At 34.8% G+C, this 19,769-nt stretch overlaps 1 protein-coding gene across 2 annotated transcripts in view; it reads right to left on the bottom strand.

Moving 5' to 3' along the window:
* The window catches only part of LOC127965608 (STE20/SPS1-related proline-alanine-rich protein kinase-like), a 53,060-nt gene extending 34,029 nt beyond the window's left edge, over positions 1 to 19,031 (bottom strand). The window contains exons 1-10 of one of the 2 annotated variants that reach the window (XM_052566476.1): positions 18,845 to 19,031; positions 14,843 to 14,955; positions 12,385 to 12,493; positions 12,038 to 12,179; positions 11,002 to 11,057; positions 9,336 to 9,445; positions 8,312 to 8,413; positions 6,596 to 6,729; positions 5,513 to 5,561; positions 5,338 to 5,403 (exon numbers count right to left, since the gene is read on the bottom strand). In XM_052566476.1, the coding sequence (XP_052422436.1) occupies positions 5,338 to 5,403; positions 5,513 to 5,561; positions 6,596 to 6,729; positions 8,312 to 8,413; positions 9,336 to 9,445; positions 11,002 to 11,057; positions 12,038 to 12,179; positions 12,385 to 12,493; positions 14,843 to 14,955; positions 18,845 to 18,950 (987 nt within the window). In that variant the 5' untranslated portion in view covers positions 18,951 to 19,031. Of the gene's footprint in view, positions 1 to 5,337; positions 5,404 to 5,512; positions 5,562 to 6,595; positions 6,730 to 8,311; positions 8,414 to 9,335; positions 9,446 to 11,001; positions 11,058 to 12,037; positions 12,180 to 12,384; positions 12,494 to 14,802; positions 14,956 to 18,844 lie in introns of those variants that run through there. The other variant, XM_052566477.1, reaches the window with a different exon arrangement.
* Between the last annotated feature and the right edge of the window lie 738 nt (positions 19,032 to 19,769).

Genomic DNA, 19,769 nt, shown 5'->3' with positions numbered 1-19,769 from the left:
TACTGTATACATACTTCATATGCTTGGGCAGTACAGTACATGTTTAGTCGTGTCACTAAAGCTTTGTTCATGGAAATGAAAAGAGAGAAATAAACACATTTTAATGCTAGAGATTCTGATTAACATCTTTAATTCAGTACCAGGTATAACTCAATAACAAGAGATTATTAAAATCAAAATAATGTGCTCCAGCACGAGACGCTGAGAGAAACAAAGCACAAACTGCCCCCTGCTGGACACAAAGCACAAACACTCATCTTCACCAGACACATCCATCCATCCATACATCCATCCATACATCCATCCATACATCTATCCATCCATCTAGATCTTATTTTCCCAGGTAATTTTAAAGTACATCAAATTGAATTAAAAATCATGTAGAGAAATTTGATGAAGTTAAACATGACTTTTATTTTTGAGAATATGCATACTGTATTTAATATTTATTAGGTACTATTTATATTCACAATATACACATTTTAATGAATAAATAACAAAAATACTAATATAATAATAATGTTTATCACAAAGTTCAAAGTAATCAAAATGTGATACATTTGTATTTTTAAAAAAAATATAAAAAAAAAATTATATAACTTAAAAAAATTAAACTAAAGATACTAAAAATAATAACGGTTCTCATGACAATGTTCTAAGTAATAGTAAACCCATCAACAAATAATAAAATAAAATAAAATAAAATAAAATAAAATAAAATAAAATATCCATCTATCTTTCTATCTGGATCTTATTTTTCACAGGTAAATTTAAAGTACAATAAAGTGAATGAAAAATCATATATATAATTAATTGAATTCTTTCTATGACGTACAACTGAAATAAAAATGTAATAATTAATTTGATATATAGTATTTATGATCTATATTTGTGGGCCGGAAAGTCAAATATATTTAGGTTGCCTCTCTGGAGACTGAAATAATTTACAACTGATAATATATATTTATTTTTTTATTAGTATATATTATAAATAAAATATTATATTTTAAAATAAATATATTAACATTTTATTAATCCTTTGTTTTATTATTAACAAAATGAGTCAAAGCGTATTCTAATCGACATTTTTTTTTGTCACGCAACAACTAAATTAGATTTATAGAGTCAAGGTCATTTTATTTTTTCAGGTCAAACTGAATAACAGAAAATGCTTGAAAAGTTATTATATTTGTACAAAAATAGTTTAGACCTAAAATCTATATATTTTTTAAAAGAATCGAAGTTCTTTGGTTCTTTTTAAATGACGCTGTGTTTGAAAACACAAAGGCCAAATCAAGCACACATTCAAATCATGGTTTTCCCAATTCTGCTTAATTCTGTTTCGCTCTGCCGGACGTCACTGATGAAACGCTTTGAAATTCCAAGGTCAAATACTGATCCTCTCCACAGCGAGCCGAACAGAACCGCAGCTACTAATATTCAAGTCCTATGAAAGGTCTCACAGTGAGGAGAAAGAAAGACACGGAGCAAGAAAGAGAATGACAAAGACGGAGCGAGGCAGACAACCACAGAGAGAGAGAGAGAGATAAAGGAATACAGACAGAGGCACAGGAAGTGAGGTAAGGAAGAGAAATGGTGTTTGTCAGGAGTAGTTCAGGTCAGAGAGTCCTTGCATGACAACATCTCTCTCTCTCTCTCTCTCTCTCTCTCTCTCTCTGTGGGCTGGATACATAATGTGGAAGTGAGGCTGGGTCACACAAACACATCAGCACTGAGGACAGACACGAGTTTACAGAAAGGACACACACATACTGCTGACACTGACACATCCTTCATCATAATATTCATGAGGGCCGTGATTCAATTTCATAATTCACAGTTTTAGTACACTGTACTCCAGACTCACACCGTGGCCATGTCTGACTGAAACCCCAAAGAATCCTGAGAGAAAATCAGGGTTTCCACAAAAATATGAAGCAGTTATATTGATTATATTGATAATAATAAGAAATCAGTACATTAGAATGATTTCTGAAGATGATGTGACACTGAAGACAGGAGGAATGATGCGGAAAGTTCAGCTTTGATCACAGGAATAAATTACATTTTAGGATTTTTCAAGTTATTTGAAATCGTAATTACAGATAGATAGATAGATAGATATAGGACAACAAATAGAACAAAAGAATGACAGACAGACAGACAGATGGATAGATATATGATATATTTTAAGGCCAAATAAAGAACACATTAAAATCATCATATTGTTCAACATTAAAATTAATTCACTAATTGCATTAATTGCAATGAAAGGCCCCTTGCAGCCAGGCTTACCGCCACCCGGTGGCCACAGGAAAACAGCGAACAGCGGGCAATATTCTTTTAAAGAGAATATTTTGTCAGGCCGCCAGTGACACTCCCATTGACGAAAACTCAAAATCTTCACAATTTGACGTCACAAAGGCCTTATGTATACACTCAACAAATTTCAAGATGATCCGATTAAAACTGTAGGAGGAGTTTGTTAGAGTACGAGGCCTGAAAATGGCAAACACTGCACAGAAATTGTACAGGAAATTCAAAATAACGGACTTCCTGTTGGGTTTTGGATTTTGAACCAGCAGACATTTTTGTAGGTATTTGTGTTATTCGTGTGTACCAAGTTTCGTATATGTACGTGTAGCTTGAGGGCCACTTCGTTGAAACATTATAGGTGATGCTATCGAGCCATTTGGACACTCCCGCTTCTGAAAATCCTATCAGATGTACATTTTTTCCAGTTCTGATGATGTACAAAGTTTCATGTTTAGGGCTCCAAAAATGTGATTCACTTTGAAGAAGAATAAGAAACAGAGCAATCTAATACGGTCCTCACACCAACGATGCTCGGGCCCCAACAAGAAAACTGCCAATTGGGTTTAGATAAATCATTCATTTAAAAGAAACTCTCTGTAAAAAGGTCTTAACTTTTTGCAATTTTTCTTGCGGTGCAATGCATTGACTGCCGCTGGGAGGACAGACAGTGATCGTCGGATACGGTCGGTGAGTAGAAACCAAAGCGACGGAGCCGTTGACCTCTAGCGTTTTATTCACTGTTAGTCTAAACGTCCCTTACAGCGTTTGTTAACAAGCTTCACTACTGTACCATCCCACTAACAACTCCAATACCCCCACCCAGGTGCTACAAATAACGTTTCAGATGTCTAATTAAACCTACATTTCCCAGAGGTTCCCTTCCCTGAATACAACGCCTCGCATGACTGCAACTGTTGTCAGATCTTACAAGTACGCATGGGCTCCGTTCCACCCAGACAACAGCCACTACGTCTGCTTCTCCCTCCCTCCCGTTAATACTGTAATTCATTCAGAAGAGTCTATTACTGAAAGCACGACTAGTTTTCTCTGAGCACTTCAGACAACTAAAAAACCATCACACATCAACAAAATCAATTCTAAATGGATCTGCTGTAGTGATTATTCTTTACAAGTCAGACTCTAAATAAGCCTGTGTTGCTGTGCGGTTATCTGACAGGCGGCTTTTAAGTGCACTCATTCGGTCACCTACTGTGGAATAAATCCCTTTATCAGTCGTTTTAGGTCATTTGACCTAAAAATCACTATTATGAACGAATCACAAGGAAGTCTGCATGCATTTAGCAGCCTCTCTCAATTCTCTTGTCTGTGTAGCTGGAGAATATAGCAAAAAAAAAAAAAAATGCAATATTTAATACATACATACATATATATACATACATACATACATACATACATACATTATATATATATATATATATATATATATATATATATATATATATATATATATATATATATATATATATAATTTTAGTTATTTATATAATAATAATAATAATAATAATAATAATAGTTATTAAAAAATTTCAATAAAACACCCATAAATAAAAAAAAACTTTAGCTTATTTTATTTATATATTTCTTTGTTTATCTTGATTCTGAAATGTTACTTAGATAACTAAAACTCAAATTAAAAATAAATATACATTAACAGAAAACTATTAAAAACTAAACATTTAAATGAAAACAGATAATATAAAAATAACAATTTAAAGTGTAGACCCAAAACTACACTGTGTATGTGTATGTAGTAAAAAGTATTTTTGTTATTTAAAAAAGAACATTCAAAATGTTTACCTATACTAATACAATAAAATAAAATAATCAAGGCTTTTAATCAACTAAATTAACATAATATTTAGTTAAAGATAACCATTAATATGCACTAATATTACACTAATGGCACAGTCTTTTGCAAACTGAATGTCCAAATAAAAAGAAATATTCATAATTTTATATCACCAGCAAAATCTCTGTCAATATTCTTTACATGCACAGCATATTTCCCTCATTCTGTCAGCTGCACCTCAACACAACACCAGCAAACCCACATTTGCAAACACCAACATCCCCCCATCATTTCAGCCCATCAATGTCATAGCCTCCACCAGGACACTCGGTACTCCTCCTAAATGGATGGATGGATGTGTGCAGCTCTTTAGCAGCCGTTTCTCTCATTCGTTTAGAGGCTGGAGGTGTGGGGAGCTGATAGCCGACCCATAAGCACTATTACACATGCGGCCTGCATGCAAACGGCTGTTTAAAAGCAGCGCCCTGTTGCCTGCATTAAAGCCCATTTTTCTTCAGAGCTCATCAGTGCTCAGAGACATTAGGTGTCTGCTAGAGGCATGAACTGAAATAATGACTTCAATTCAGCGTGAATGAGTTTCACACCACCTGCTGCTTAGTAAGGAAACACACCACACAATTACAATTTAGAGGGGAGGGTCTATATCTGCAGATTGATGAAGCATAAAACATGTAAAAAAAAATGCATGATGCAGAATGGAAAGAGAGAGAGGTAGATGATAAATAGACAGACAGACAGGAAATGGCAGACAGAATGATAGAACAATGGAAAAATAGAATGTTACAATGATAAGAGAGTGTTAGAACATTAGAATGTTGGAATGCTAGATAGAGCGACAGATAGAATGCTAGATATAACAATAGATGGATAGAATAACAGATAGAATGTTAGATGGACAGCCAGAGTAAACAGTGAACAGACTGAGGGACAGGGTTCACCAGAGAGTCCATGCATGAACGGCTCTTACAGTAATGGGTTAGAGAGCATTCATTCAGTATCAGAGAGACACTCAGTGAGTGTTGAGGGCAGAAGTCCTGCAGTGAGAAACATTACGGCTTCCGATCCCTCAATCAAAAGCAGCCACACTGTTTAATCAATACAGAAAGCACTGAACATGAGAGCACAGAGACCCATCTGGCCTGAGGGAGAAAGTACACTCAAACGCATGGGGAAGAATGAGACAGCGGTACCTTTTTGGCTCTTTGGATTATATTTGGTCCTTTACTAAGCAGCTTTTCAATCAAGTACTCTCGATTCTACAACACAAAGGCAAGAGGGGAAAAATACAGAACAGATATCAGACCACTGTGAAGCCCTGGTTAAAGCATTTGAAGTATGGAGGGTGAATACAGTATACTGCCGTACCTTAGCCTTTTGAAAAAATTTACATTTCAAAAGCTCGGCTGCAGTCGGCCTGTGGAGATGAGAAAGAGGCTTGATGCTGACATTTTCACACAGCTCCACATTTCAAGACACTCAACAATAAGGATTTGTTTTGTTGTGGTTCTGGCCAGGCAGGTGCCAGTAGTTCAGATGTGCATGCATGCTTAAATAAATAAATGTGTGTTTGTTAGATAACTTTATTTGACTTATTATCAATATTAATATTATATAATATCTATTTGATACATTGAATATTCTTTTACCAAGTACATTCCAAATAAAACATAACATTCTATATATTTTATTAAATATAGATATTAATACAATATTTAATATAATAAAATACTGCTATCCAAAATGTTCAATTAGTTTAATGTACAGCAAAATCTATAATTAGCCATTTACATCAATATTGCTATTGTTCTACAATTTTTAAGTATATATCTCACACAATTAATACTTTTTATAAAGACTTTTTATGCATTTGTAATCATGCATTATATTTTATAAAATATCATATTTGAGATAAATCTATCTAAAATAATATTTAAAAAAAATTAACATATTAAAATGTTATCATACAATATACAAGTTATTAGTTTAATTTACAGTAAAATGTATAATTAACTAGTAATTTATATTAATTTATATTAAGTGATTCTGCACAGTCATCATGTTAACATTATATAAAATGATTATAGTCCACCACTATAGCCCTGCTACCCAATTTGATACAGAAAGCAAACAGACCAGCAGCAATTTACAGTCTCAAGATCACATTAGTTCATCCAAGCTACTTTGTCTGTGTGGCATTTCTTTTATTGACTGCGATTTTTCTTTAGAGAGACCAAATAGCGTGCAAACGAAGGGCAGACAATGAACTGCTATTCAATAATATACCCAACACAATTTGGATCAATATGTTTGCTTCTAGTATTAAGGCCTTTGGTGAAGCTTCTGGTCTTAAAGGAAACGGTTTTGAAGTCTGCACACCATTCAGCATTCTGGGACACAAATTTACTCATTTGTGTAAACAAGTAAGGCAGGTTTGTCAATTCAGATTACCTCTTGGCAGGGTCCTTCTGAAGACACAAGGATGTAAGCTTTCGAAAAGATTTCCCATACTTCTTAAGCGTCTCTTTGTCCTCAATCCCAGTCTCCACGGTTGGAGGATCGTTCTGCAGCGTGAGCATTAAAACCTGCAAAACAGCAGACAGACATCAGATACGATAACAGATACGATAGAATGAAAAATACACTGTACATTTCCAGAATAAATATCCACGTGTAAGTCTTGTATAACCTAAAGGACACCTTTGGTCATACCTAGATTTAAAATGATTAACACATATTTTTCTTACACTAGGATTTACTTCATATAGCTTGTTTTCGTGACATTCATCTCATTCCATCTGCCACATGTCATTAATATAAGACACTAGTGTCAAATATTCAGGTTAAAGGGGGCAACAATGTTTTTTTTGTGTATTCAGAGTTGTTCACAGTGTTAAAGAGATGGATTATCATGCTAAACATGGCCAAAATTAAAAAAATATATATTTGGACGAATGCCAGAGAATTTCTGTGCTGAAAATCTTACTTCCAGGTTGGTACAAGTTTCGGCTGTTTTTTTTTTCGATCGTAGATCTAATGACGTAGATGATGGTGGAACTCCTTATATGAGCATTTCTCTCTGAAAAACGCGCTCGCACACACGTTGACCAGAGGAGAGCGAGACTGCGCACATCAACGCGCTTCCTCGGGAAATCAAGATGGACTAACAGAACATAGATGACTGGATGGATGGAAGGATGGATGATGGATGGATGACAGAATAATAGATGGATGGATGGACTGACAGAACATGGATGACTGGATGGATGGAAGGATGGATGATGGATGCATGACAGAATAATAGATGGATGGATGGACTGACAGAACATTGATGACTGGATGGTTGGATGACAGAAAAATAGATGTACAGATGTATGGACTGACAGAACATGGATGACTGGATGGATGGAAGGATGGATGGATGGATGGATGGATGGATTGATAGATGGATGGATGGACTAACAGAACATAGATGACTGGATGGATGAATGGATGGATGGATGGATGACCGAATAATAGATGGATGGATCGACTGACAGAACATGGATGACTGGATGGATGGATGGATGGATGGCTGGACTGACAGAACATGGATGACTGGATGGATGGATGGAAGGATGGATGGATGGCTGGACTGACAGAACATGCTTGGCTGGATGGATGGATGGATGGATGGATAGATGGATTGATGGACTAACAGAACAAAGATAGATAGATAGATAGATAGATAGATAGATAGATAGATAGATAGATAGATAGATAGATAGATAGATAGATAGATAGATAGATAGATAGATAGATAGATAGATAGATAGATAGATAAAAAGAACAAAAATTTGGATGGATGGAACATTTCCTTTTCCTGTGTTCAGAAAGAAAGCCCGAACAATATCAAAGCAGGTCTAAATTCGGATCATTTTCATTCTAGACGACCTGCTGCTCGCTGAGCCTGTGACGATGGATGCTGCTGCTAAACCACATTAGATACGGTTCAGCTGTGCAGGCTTTGCATTCATTTAGTTAATATACAAACAATTAAAATGCATCTCCATCTAATGAATTACTTTTGTGTAACTGCTCTGATTCCATATGCAACAGATGTTCTGAAAACAGGCAAGTTCACCACAAACATGAATGGTCACATGATCTGACGGTGGTCGTGTTTACCTTCATAGGGGGGTAGCGATGATACGGCGCAGAACCCGTCGCCAGTTCAATGGCAGTGATTCCGAAACTCCAAATGTCAGCTTTGAAGTCGTAACCGCGCACCTGTGGTCACATGACATGATACTGTAACTGTTCACCACATGATGGAATAACACACTGTGACCCACACCAGTCAAAAACACCAATTATTAAACAATCTTCATGATCTGCACTAGAACAGTTGAATGGTTATTAATACTCTTAGAAATAAGTAGAAATAGAACTCTTAGAAATAGTCTAGCTGTGAACACTGTGAGCACAAAAATCAGTAGCTCACAGAAATATTGAGTAAAATAGTCAATTCAGATTAAACTTGGGATCAGTATAATTGTGATTTTATTTTTGCTAGAACCTAACATCTTGAACTCAGCAGAGACGGATTAAACTGATCAAAAGTGACACAGCACTAACATTAGTGAAGATTTATATTTTAAATGAACGCTGGCTTGAACATTCTTTTCCTAAAAGAACCCTAAAAACAACTGTTTTCAACATTTATAATGATAAGAAATGTTTCCTGAGCAGCAAATCAGTATATTAGAATTATTTCTGAAGAATCATGTGACACTGAAGACTGGAGAAATGATGCTGAAAATACAGCTTTGATCACAGGAATAAATTACATTTCAAAATATATTCCAGTTAAAAATAGTTATCTGAGATTTCAATAATATTTCCCAATATTACCGTTTTAACAGTATTTTATTCAAATAAATGTAGCATACTGTTGGTGACTTCTTACAAAAATATGTAAAAACTGTAGTGTAGCTTGAACTATTTTGTACATGACACTTTTCAATGGACACATGGACACATGCAATGCTGCTATAGAATAAGGCCTAAATAGGGTTTCTTAGTGTTTACTAACCTTCCATAGCTGTGCATCTATCAATGATTTAAAATGCTGTCTATGTAGACCACTCACTTGGTTTCTGAAACAGATCCACTAGTAAATATTTAATGTGGGTTCTCTGAGCAAACTGACCTGCTCCATCACCTCTGGAGCCATCCAGCACGGGGTCCCCACAAACGTTTTCCTCACTTTGTGTCTAGTGACATCTCCACCAGTGGCCAGAAAAGCACTCACACCAAAATCTAAAGAGAAAAAATATGTCTGATGCACAAACAAAATCGCCTGACAGCTGGAAGCAAATATTTAAATGCATATTTCATTTGACATGCATGAACATAAAAGATAGACACATAGTCTGATAAATTGTTTCTGTCACATACCAAGTCAGTCAAAATATTTGTTTCTAAAAATGACATTCAGACATGAACTATGATATTTGTACAGAGGAACTTTCTGAACAGACTGTACGTCTTTCTTTCACAGCTTAGTTTGCATTTTTTGTCAATCATCTACTATGCTTTCAATAATCAGGAAAGTCATTTTAACCACTTATATATAATAATATTATACATTGTTTACAATAACATGTCCATGTCAAAATGTAAGTGTAGGTTAACATTTATATGTGTGTGTGTCTGTGTCTTTGTGTGTGTGTGTGTGTGTGTGTGAAGTGAAGTTGTATGTTCTAGTTCTTGTAACAAGGGTCCCAAATGTGTTTATTAAATTACATTTCATAAAATTATTTCACAATGCACACAACCTTAAATGTCCTGAGAACAGGCCTTGTTCTTGTTATGGTAAACCTTATTGTATATTTATTTTTAGGGGTTGAAATTTGACCTGGACATTATTTTTATAAGATCTAAAAATACAAATAAAAACTTGTCTGTCAGACATTTCAATAGAACATGTTCTGATGTGAAGTGCAGTCTGAACAAAACCGAGCCAAGGTCACTAGTGGAAACCCCCGTTACATAAACTATCAATATTCTAGAATTAGATCAGCCAGTCTCCCCCCGGGGACGGAAAAAGCCTCATTTCAGGAATTTAACACTTCTCTACACGATCAATGTGTCTCGGGCCAGTTTTTCTGCTCTCCTTTATGTGGCTCTAACGCACAAATTCATAAAATAAAACAGAGAACAAAAGTGGAGAATATATTATCTGTTAATAATCAAACTATAATTAGCCTCAATGAAAGAAATTAAATAAAAAAACCTTAAAGTGGCTTTACTTACTGATTAAATCACTGCTAGGGTATTGCTTTAGCATAATTAGAGCTAATTACCATGGTTTAAAAAGCAATATAATCTCTCTAAAGGCCCAGAAATGGTGCTTTTTAGATTGACAACCAGTATTAATTAAAGCAGGATTTTTACAGCTAAAGAAAAGCTTAATTGCTTCTTAAAGAGCTGAAATTATTATGCAACTGAACTAAGAATGCATTGGTCAAAATCAGTTAAGAGCAACAAAGGATTTATACATATTTTATATATCTTTTTTATGTTTTCCCTAAATGTTTTGTGATTATTTTACCTGCTTTCTTACTTCTACAATTAAACAGGCAGGTTTGTTTTGTTGAAGTTTCTTTAAGACATCTATGTAAATGTTCACTTTGCATGCAAAATCAGATGAAGAACGTATTTGCAAAGCTGCGGATTTGTTGTTGAGTATTTAACTGCCCCATGAAAAACTCTGGAGATGTTAAATGCCAAGATGTTGGTGGGTAACTTACTAAGACAATAAAAAACGATCAAAGCATTTCAGAAAATCTACCGGTTTCAGCAAAGTCACAAACCTGCGATCTGCACCGATCCGTCTTCTCCCAGTAGAATATTACCAGCCTTCACGTCCCTGAGGTCAAACCAAGACAAAGCACATCCATGTCATGCTTTATATATAATCTTAAACATTAACAATAACGCCAGTGGCTGAAGAATGAATCCGCATGTTTATGAATTTTTCAGACCATTATTACAGCAGCGATGGCCTGGAGGGAAAAGACCTCATTAGTATTTTCCAGCACTTAACATTCAGAGGAACTTAATTAAATCATATGTTACACTCTTTGACTATCAGCATAAAATCTGGCCCACTTAGCATCTTATTTGGACACTTAAAGGAATAGTTCAGCCCAAAATGAATATATGCTTAAAAATTACCTCAGGCCATCCAACATGTAAATTAGTTTGTTTTTGCATCCTAACAGATTTGGAGAAAGGCAGCATTACATCCCTTGCTCTCCAGTGGATCCTCTGCAGTGAATGGGTGCCGTCAGAATCCAAGTCCAAATGTCACTTCTGGCCAAAATATAAGTCCATAATTCATAATAACGCATCCTCCAGTAAAAAAACAACATATTTGTTTTTTAAGACGTGAATATTTCTCTCCTGATTCAGACCAGACAACTTTTCATTGGATAAAGTAATATTATAAATAGAGAACTCATATTTTTACTAGAAAATAACAGTTTTAAGCTAAACGTAATGATGGATTTGTTTTATACAAACACACAACTTTCCGTTTCACAAGACATTAACTGAAGGACTGGAGTGCTGTGGGTTATTGTGTTGTTTTTATCAGCTGTTTGGATTCTCATTCTGACGGCACCCATTCACTGCAGAAGATCCATTGGTGAGTGAGTGATGCAATGCTACATTTCTACAAATCTTTTCAGATGTAGAAACAAACTCATCTTGGATAGCCTGAAGATCAGTAAGTTTTCAGCTACTTTTTATTTTTGGGAGAACTTTTCCTTTAAACAGAGAGATGGTCTGAAAGTCACGTGAATTGACCGGCCACAGTTCAGTTTGTTGCTGTCATTTTTTCTTTACCTGTGAATCTGTCCATTTTTGTGTAGATAATCTAATCCCTCCAGGACTTCCTTCAATATGGTTGCTATTGTAGATTCATCTAGGACACCGTTTTTATGCTCTCCTTTGCTGAATGTGTCCTTTATGATGTCTAACACTGATCCTGGATGAATAGAAAGGTTTGTAAATCACACAAAATTCTCCAGATCTACAAAATAATACATGCACACAACACAAACTGTGACTGCAAATAGACATTCAAACTATATGAATCAATAAAACCTACAAAACTTATTTCAAATGAAGAAACAACACACATTGTGTTGAAAATAAAGATGTCCATAGTTAATTGAAAAGATTCTTGTCACCTCCACTCAGGAGCTTCATGACCAGCCAGAGTTCATCTTTCACCACAAATGAAGTGTAGTAGGTGACCACGTTGGGATGGCTACACTGGCTCATGGCTTGAATCTCTTTCTGTGGAGACAGATGGAGGTGTCTAGCTTTATAATGCATGTCTTTAATAATGTCCATGGGCTTTATAAAGCATGCACATCAAAGTAATTGCAATGTTAGGAACAGAGAAACTCTTTATAATAAACAGATTAGAATAGAACAAGTCTATTAAGTACAAGGCCAGGCCATATTTCACACCAAAATCTAAAGAAAAATGCAAGGCCATGTTTAGGACTATTATTTTTTATGTTTATTTATTTATTTTTGACAAACCATGTAAATAACAATTACTCACATTTTCTTCAAATTTAGTTAAAAACCTATTTAGCTGAAGTGCATATTCCAATAATATGTATAAGGCTTTAATAAAAGGACAGCAGGATGCAAACTTGAAAAAAATGACATATGTGCTGTCTGGGTTCAGCATAAATTTACACAAACCATATTTCCGTGTCAGCCAATCTGAGAGTAAATCTGGGAAATGTTTATAGCACAACTTTTTAATTTGTTTTCATGACAGAACCTTCATTACTCAAACCATCAGTTTCCAATCTCACTGCACCAAAACAAAGATCAATGGAAAACAACTCAGTGTCGGAGTTGGCGGCCTGCTGGGTGTGTGTGTGTGTGTGTGTGTGTAAATGATTACAGTAGGGAGAGTGTGCATGAAAGCATGTGTGTCTCTGACAGATATGAAACATATTTTTGAAAAACTAGGGCAGTCAAAACTGTAAGTGTTGGCTAATGATTAATCAGCACACAGATAATTGTGATTAATGGTATATTGACTTCTGAGACTCTTACAGTACACATGCACATTAAGAAGTCATTTATTCATTCAATCGTTAAATGTGAAGTGTTTATTGAGGAAAAATCATTTTCTCTAATCATTTTCACAAATTAAAAACTATAAGTCAGGATGAATTCAAATTGATAGTTTAAATTATTTAAAATTCTTTATAATTTACTTATATAATACTTTGCAGCAATAGCTGGGGTTGGATGATTGCCGTCCCTAACTCTTGCTGCAAGGTGCAAAAAATGCAGCATTGGGAATAACAAGAGAATCCACAATTTTTTACATTTGCATACATTTGATATTTTCTTTTTTTTTTTACAATGTTTTTGAAAAATTTGGCTGCATTTATTTGAAGAAACATACAGTAAAAACACTAATATTGTGAATTATTCTTAAAATTTCAAATAACTGTTTTCTATGTGAACATTTTTTAAACTGTAATTTACTCATTTGATAAAGCTGAATTTTCAGCATCATTACTCCAGTCGTCAGAAATCCTTCTTGCTGATTTGCTGCTTAATAAACATTTTGTTGCTGCTTAATGTTTTGTTGGAAATCAAGATACAGTTTTTCCAGTAATCTTTGATGAATATAAAGTATAAAAAAAACACTTTATTTAAAATAGATATCATTTGTAAAAAATAAAATTGCATGTATTTTTATTAATTTAATGCATAATTGCAGATGAAAAAATAAAATTTCATCTAAGCTTTTAGAGAAATGTAGCATTGCATCAATTGCTCACCAATGGATGCTCTGCAGTGAATGGGTGCCATCAGAATGAGAGTCCAAACAGCTAATAAAACATCACAATAATCCACAAGTAATCCACACCACTCCAGTCCATCAGTTAATGTCTTGAGAAGCAAAAAGCTGCATGTTGGCAAGACACAAATCTCCTCTATCCATAATATTGTTTTCTCCAGTGAAAAGGTCGTCTTGTCTGAATCAAGAGAGAAATCTGCATGGATCAAGAACCGTTTACAAGCAAAAGCAATTCTTAACAAATACGTCAGTGGATCTTGATTTGAGAGGATAACAGGTGATAGACTTTATCATTTAGGAGTATGAAATATTTAAACATCTTAATGGTGCGCGTTTCTTAAAAACACACAGCTTTTCTCAAGACATGAACTGATGGACTGGAGTGGTGTGGATTACTTGTGGATTATTGTGATGTTTTTATCAGCTCTCATTCTGACGGCACCCATTCACTGCAGAGGATGCATTGGAGATCAAGCGATGTAATGCTAAAATTCAACTCATCAAGAAACAAACTCATCTACATCTCAGTTCACAGTTCATTTTTAGGTGAACTACTACTACTACTCCTATAAGATTACTGTAAAATGCCTATAATAAAAATGAATGGGTAAAACACAGCCAAAAGATGTATGTCTTCCCAATCCAGTCAGGCTGCTCAAAAAAACAAATTGCAATTTACCTGTAACTATTTGCATTTCAATATAATGTGTATGTGTGTGTGTGTGTGTGTGTGTGTGTGTGTGTGTGTGTGTGTGTATAGCAGAACCTGCGTGAGTAGACGCAGCTGTTTTAATGTTGTTCCTCACCAACAGCTCATCCATGCTGGTCTGGCATTTCTCCAGGTTGATTCTCTTGATGGCCACACGCTCCTGTCGAGGGCTACAAAGCGCTGCCTGGACGACTGCTGTGGCTCCGCTACCTACAAAACACAGTAAAAACATCTCTAATGAACAAAGCACACGCCGTGTCAAAGACATTATTCTAGATGAAAGGCAGACAGTAAACATGCCTTCTGGAACATAAAAGCTTGTGCACAGCAGGTGCAGCCTGTCATATGATGTGCTTAAAGGATTCATGATAGATGTGAGTGACACTGGAATAAGTAGCTTTACTGTAAGAGCAACAAATATAATAAGTTGTTATCTTCTTGTATCTGCAAATATAAAAAATTCAATAATTTTTTATATTTTTAACCATTAACATAATGTTGTGTATATATCTGTCTATATATATATATATATATATATATATATAGATATAGATATATATAGATATATATAGATATATATATATATATATATATATATATATATATATATATATATGCAAACAATTTATACAATATATAGTATTTTATTATATATTACACTGTAAAAATATTATTTTTTTAATCAACGTGATTATTAATCAATAATACAGTAAAAAAATACTGAGAATTATTATTTCAATTTAAAATAACTGTTTTCTATTTGAATATATTTTATAATGTAATTTATTCTTTTTTCAGTAGCCATTACTGCAGTCTTCAGAGTAGTCCTTAGTCCTTACAAAATCACATTCATATGCTAATTTATAGATATTACAAAACCAATGTTTGTTTTTTTTCGGCTTTTCAGTTGTGAAAAAACTACCAATGGCTTGAGTAAATTCTATGCACAAAACCTCCAAAGGTGATTAAAATACACTTAATTTAGCAATTTGTGTGCACATTATTTGCAATCATTAGAGTATATTTCATCCAGCTGAAAGGAAAAGTATTTAAACCCTTGGATTTACCATGTGAATTTGATCTCATTCTCAAACAACTCATCAGGAATAGACAAACACAGTCTTAAGCAAATCACAAAACAAACTTCATTTCTTTAAAAAGCACAGTGTGAGTGGATAATGTGTGTGAACCCAACTGGCCTTACTTTGGCAGCAGTAACCAGTTCCAAACAGAACGGTTTGAGTTCTGCAGTATTTTCAGGCTGTATCTATCTCTGTAGGTCATGCTCAGGTTGTTGATACTCGTGTGTTGATTTACTGACATCTGTTGAGCTTCAGATGACAGACAGATGGCCTTCAGTCTCCTGCTAAATGCTCTGAATCTTATAAACTCTGGAATTCATTTTTCACTCCTTGACAGCAAGCCGTCCAGGTGACTTTTTGCACATTTTTGACAAACAGCTATGTTTTTTGGGGGGGGCAGCAGTGGCTTCCTCTTTTCAGGACACCCACAGCTCTGATCTTTCTCCATTTACAGACATTTTTTTTTTTTCCGAACACCATTCAGAGATGATTTCGTAACCACTTTTCAGCTTACAAGTCAAAAGGTTTCAATCTAAGGTGTGCCGAGTGTCTTTAATGTCTGTGATATCTCACAATCCTGTGCATGCAGTCAAATAAAGATTCAGTTTCTGCTGTAAATATTAGGTTATGCATAAAGTTAATTTAAAATTGATCTAGTTTAACAGACATGATGTTTCCTGGAGACAGGAGTATCTTCATACAAAACCACTGTCTGTCATTGAAACTCAATGGGTGCACTTACTTTTTCTTGTAACTGTATTCTGCATTCTGTACATATGCCGAAAGTGCTGAAAAAGCCACATTGGTTAACCACTAATCGTATTATCCCATGTAATTATTATAATTATAAATAAGTAGTTATAATATATAGTCATATTGTTACAATTAAATTCATATAATTTTTATTATAATTATTAGTACTGTCAAGCGATTAATTACATGCAAAAATACATTTACATTTTTAATGCATTTAATGCGTTTTAGCTGAATAAAAGTATTAAATACTTTCATAAAAACACTTACTGATCCTAAACTTTTAAACTGTAGTATATATATATATATATATGTCTCTGTGCATATATTTATATATATTATACATTAAGTAATCATGCTGATATTGTTTTCATGCTTAGTTATATTGTCTATATTAACAAATACAGGCTTAGTGAAATTTCTTCCTATACATATATATAGAAGGAAATTTCACTAAGCCTGTTTGAAAACATTAGACATTTTCCAGACAATTAATGCATAAAACATAATGTACTAATAGCCAGTTGCTGATTCAGATCAGATATGACACGTCACATTTGTGACTATAAACACAAATATAAACATGCACAAACACAAACGCAGTGCTGCTATTCACACCGTAAGAGTCTGTGACACTCTGCCAACTGCGGCTGACAGATAAGGAGGGGGTCCTGACCACACGCCGCACCGATTAGCAGAAGAAGAGCACAGAAACTATAGAGGAGCTCTTATCTGAGCTGATAGCATACTGCTTTAACACGCATCTCACAGCCATGAAGAGGCCCTTCTGGCTTGATTTACTTTGGGAGCCTCATATCTGCAGGCACTGGGTCCATCAATAGCAGCGGACTCAATTGGAGTAACACTTTTAGGGATTTGAGAATGCAGTGAAATGCCAATAAATGAAAAAAAAAAAAAAAAACTGAATGTAAAATGTCATAAAATTACAGCTTTTGATTATTAGGAAAAGTTCAATCATACAATAAAAAAATTCATTCATTATTTGGAAAGTTGACATCCTGCAAACAGTCTTTTTGCTATAATTATTATGCATAATTTTATGGCCTCGTATTAACCATTCCACAAGTGAAGTAAACTGTTTTTAAAAAATAGTAAAAAAAAGAGTTATGAAAATTCATAATCTTGATGTTGACCAAAAAAAGCCCATAAGCAGGTTTGAATAAACTACACATCCACAACGGCATAATTATTATCTTTAAGTTAACATAAGAATAACGTTTATATAACTTTTATAATATTTCAAAATGAACACTTACTGGACTGAAGCAACTTTGGTTTACCTAATTATTTAGACATCCTTTTTTTCTTTTCTTTTTTTGAAAATCATGTTCAGATAAGTATTAATTATTAATTGTTAATCTCTCAATCAATATTGCATCGTAACATTTTCTTTCTTCCTTTTTTATATTATTTCATATGTCTGGCATTACAGGGTTAATATGTGCACTTTGTGTGCTGTATAACATAAAATATACATATCAATTCTAATAAAAATCTTTTGTACATATGTCAGTGTTTAAAGTGCTTCATGAAGCATAAACATAAAATATGTAAATTGATAAATGTGTGTTGTGAGATTAATACGGCTCGTGTTTAAGTGACGTATATAAAGGTCTCATTGCAATTCAATTTCTCAAAACTGCTTTTCATTTATTTTTGAAGAACTTCCCGAATTAACAAAACTGACTAAAGGCACTTGTAAGAAATGAGAAGTGCTGAATCTGAGCAGCAGAGGGCGTCATGAGACGAGCGCAAAGCATCGCATGCAGCAAATGACAGCTTTGACTCTCACAAACAGTGCGAGGTGTGTAAGTGCACACCAGATGCACACATGCCGAATATAAATAATACAATATATAAAATCATAATAACTACTCTTGTTGTCACTGTTATTAATGTTTTCTTAAATATCCCCCAACCTCCGCAATGCATCAAATACAAACCATTGAAACTTGGTTGCACTTTTTAGTCAGAATAACGTCCCCTGTTTATGATAACAGCACATCTGCTGTAAGCGTCACAGTAGCCTGATGTCTCTCTGGACACGTGCAGTTCTGAAGCATCATCATCATCACTCGTAACAAGTGCACTGTCATCTAATAGCTCCAAAACATAAGATAGGAAGCTCCACTTGTCATATCCGCATTGCATTACTGTAATCATATGGGAAAAAGCCGGTAGGCCCAAACCAAAAGAACAAACTGCATCCTCTGACAAGCTCAAATGCATCTGCAACTACCCACCGATCACCTCCTGGAGCTCGTACGCCTCCCTGACAATGGGCCAGCTGCTGGTGAGCGCCGGCTGCGGGGTCTGGACGGCCGCAGGGGAGTCGCTCTGCTCCGCCATGATGCTGCTGAGAGTCGCTCTCACACTCGCGCACCTCCGCGCTGCTGCTGCATCACTACCGCCTGCCTGCGATCAACACCTCCGGAAAGACACATCGCCAACCCTACTACAGCGAGGGCTGAGCTCATGAATATTCATCGCGGCGCGCTAGCTCATGAATATTAATTCGGCCGTGGTGACGTTGTTTGACTAGATTCGATTCAACTTTATTGTCACAGGGAAACGAAATGCAGTTAGCATCTAACCAGAAGTGCAATAAAAAGTAAATACAGAATATGCAGTGTCTGCAATATGTTACAAATGTACAATAAATATGCATATAAGGGAGTATTATGGACATAATTTACAGATTTTAAATACGGTCAGCATGATATACAGATATGTGTACTATGAACATACTATACAGATGAATTATGTAAAAGTGTATGTACACTATAGGCAGAAACTATGAACATATCACCGTCATTTACACTAGTGCAATTGACAGTAAAGTGCATAGAAACTATTCCAGTGTGCAAACGGAATACTCAGTATTCTGGATGAAGAGACAGTAGTGCAAGTAATAAGTTTACTGTTTTGCTTGTTTGTAAATCCATCTATAATTGCCCACCGTAGATGGTGACTGTCGACCCATCTAGTCGCGTTAGATAGATTGATTGATTGATTGATGGATTTATTGACTCAATAGTCTAAGCCCCTGTTATTTATTTATTTATCCATTAAAATAGCCTAAGCCCATGCTATTTATTTATTTATTTGTTTATTTATTTATTCAATCATTCAATTATTCATTTAATCATTCATTTCTATTTTTTTTTA

Source organism: Carassius gibelio, chromosome B9 (genome assembly GCF_023724105.1).
Source record: "Carassius gibelio isolate Cgi1373 ecotype wild population from Czech Republic chromosome B9, carGib1.2-hapl.c, whole genome shotgun sequence".
Lineage (NCBI taxonomy): Eukaryota > Metazoa > Chordata > Actinopteri > Cypriniformes > Cyprinidae > Carassius > Carassius gibelio.
This window is presented reverse-complemented; position numbering and strand designations above follow the sequence as displayed.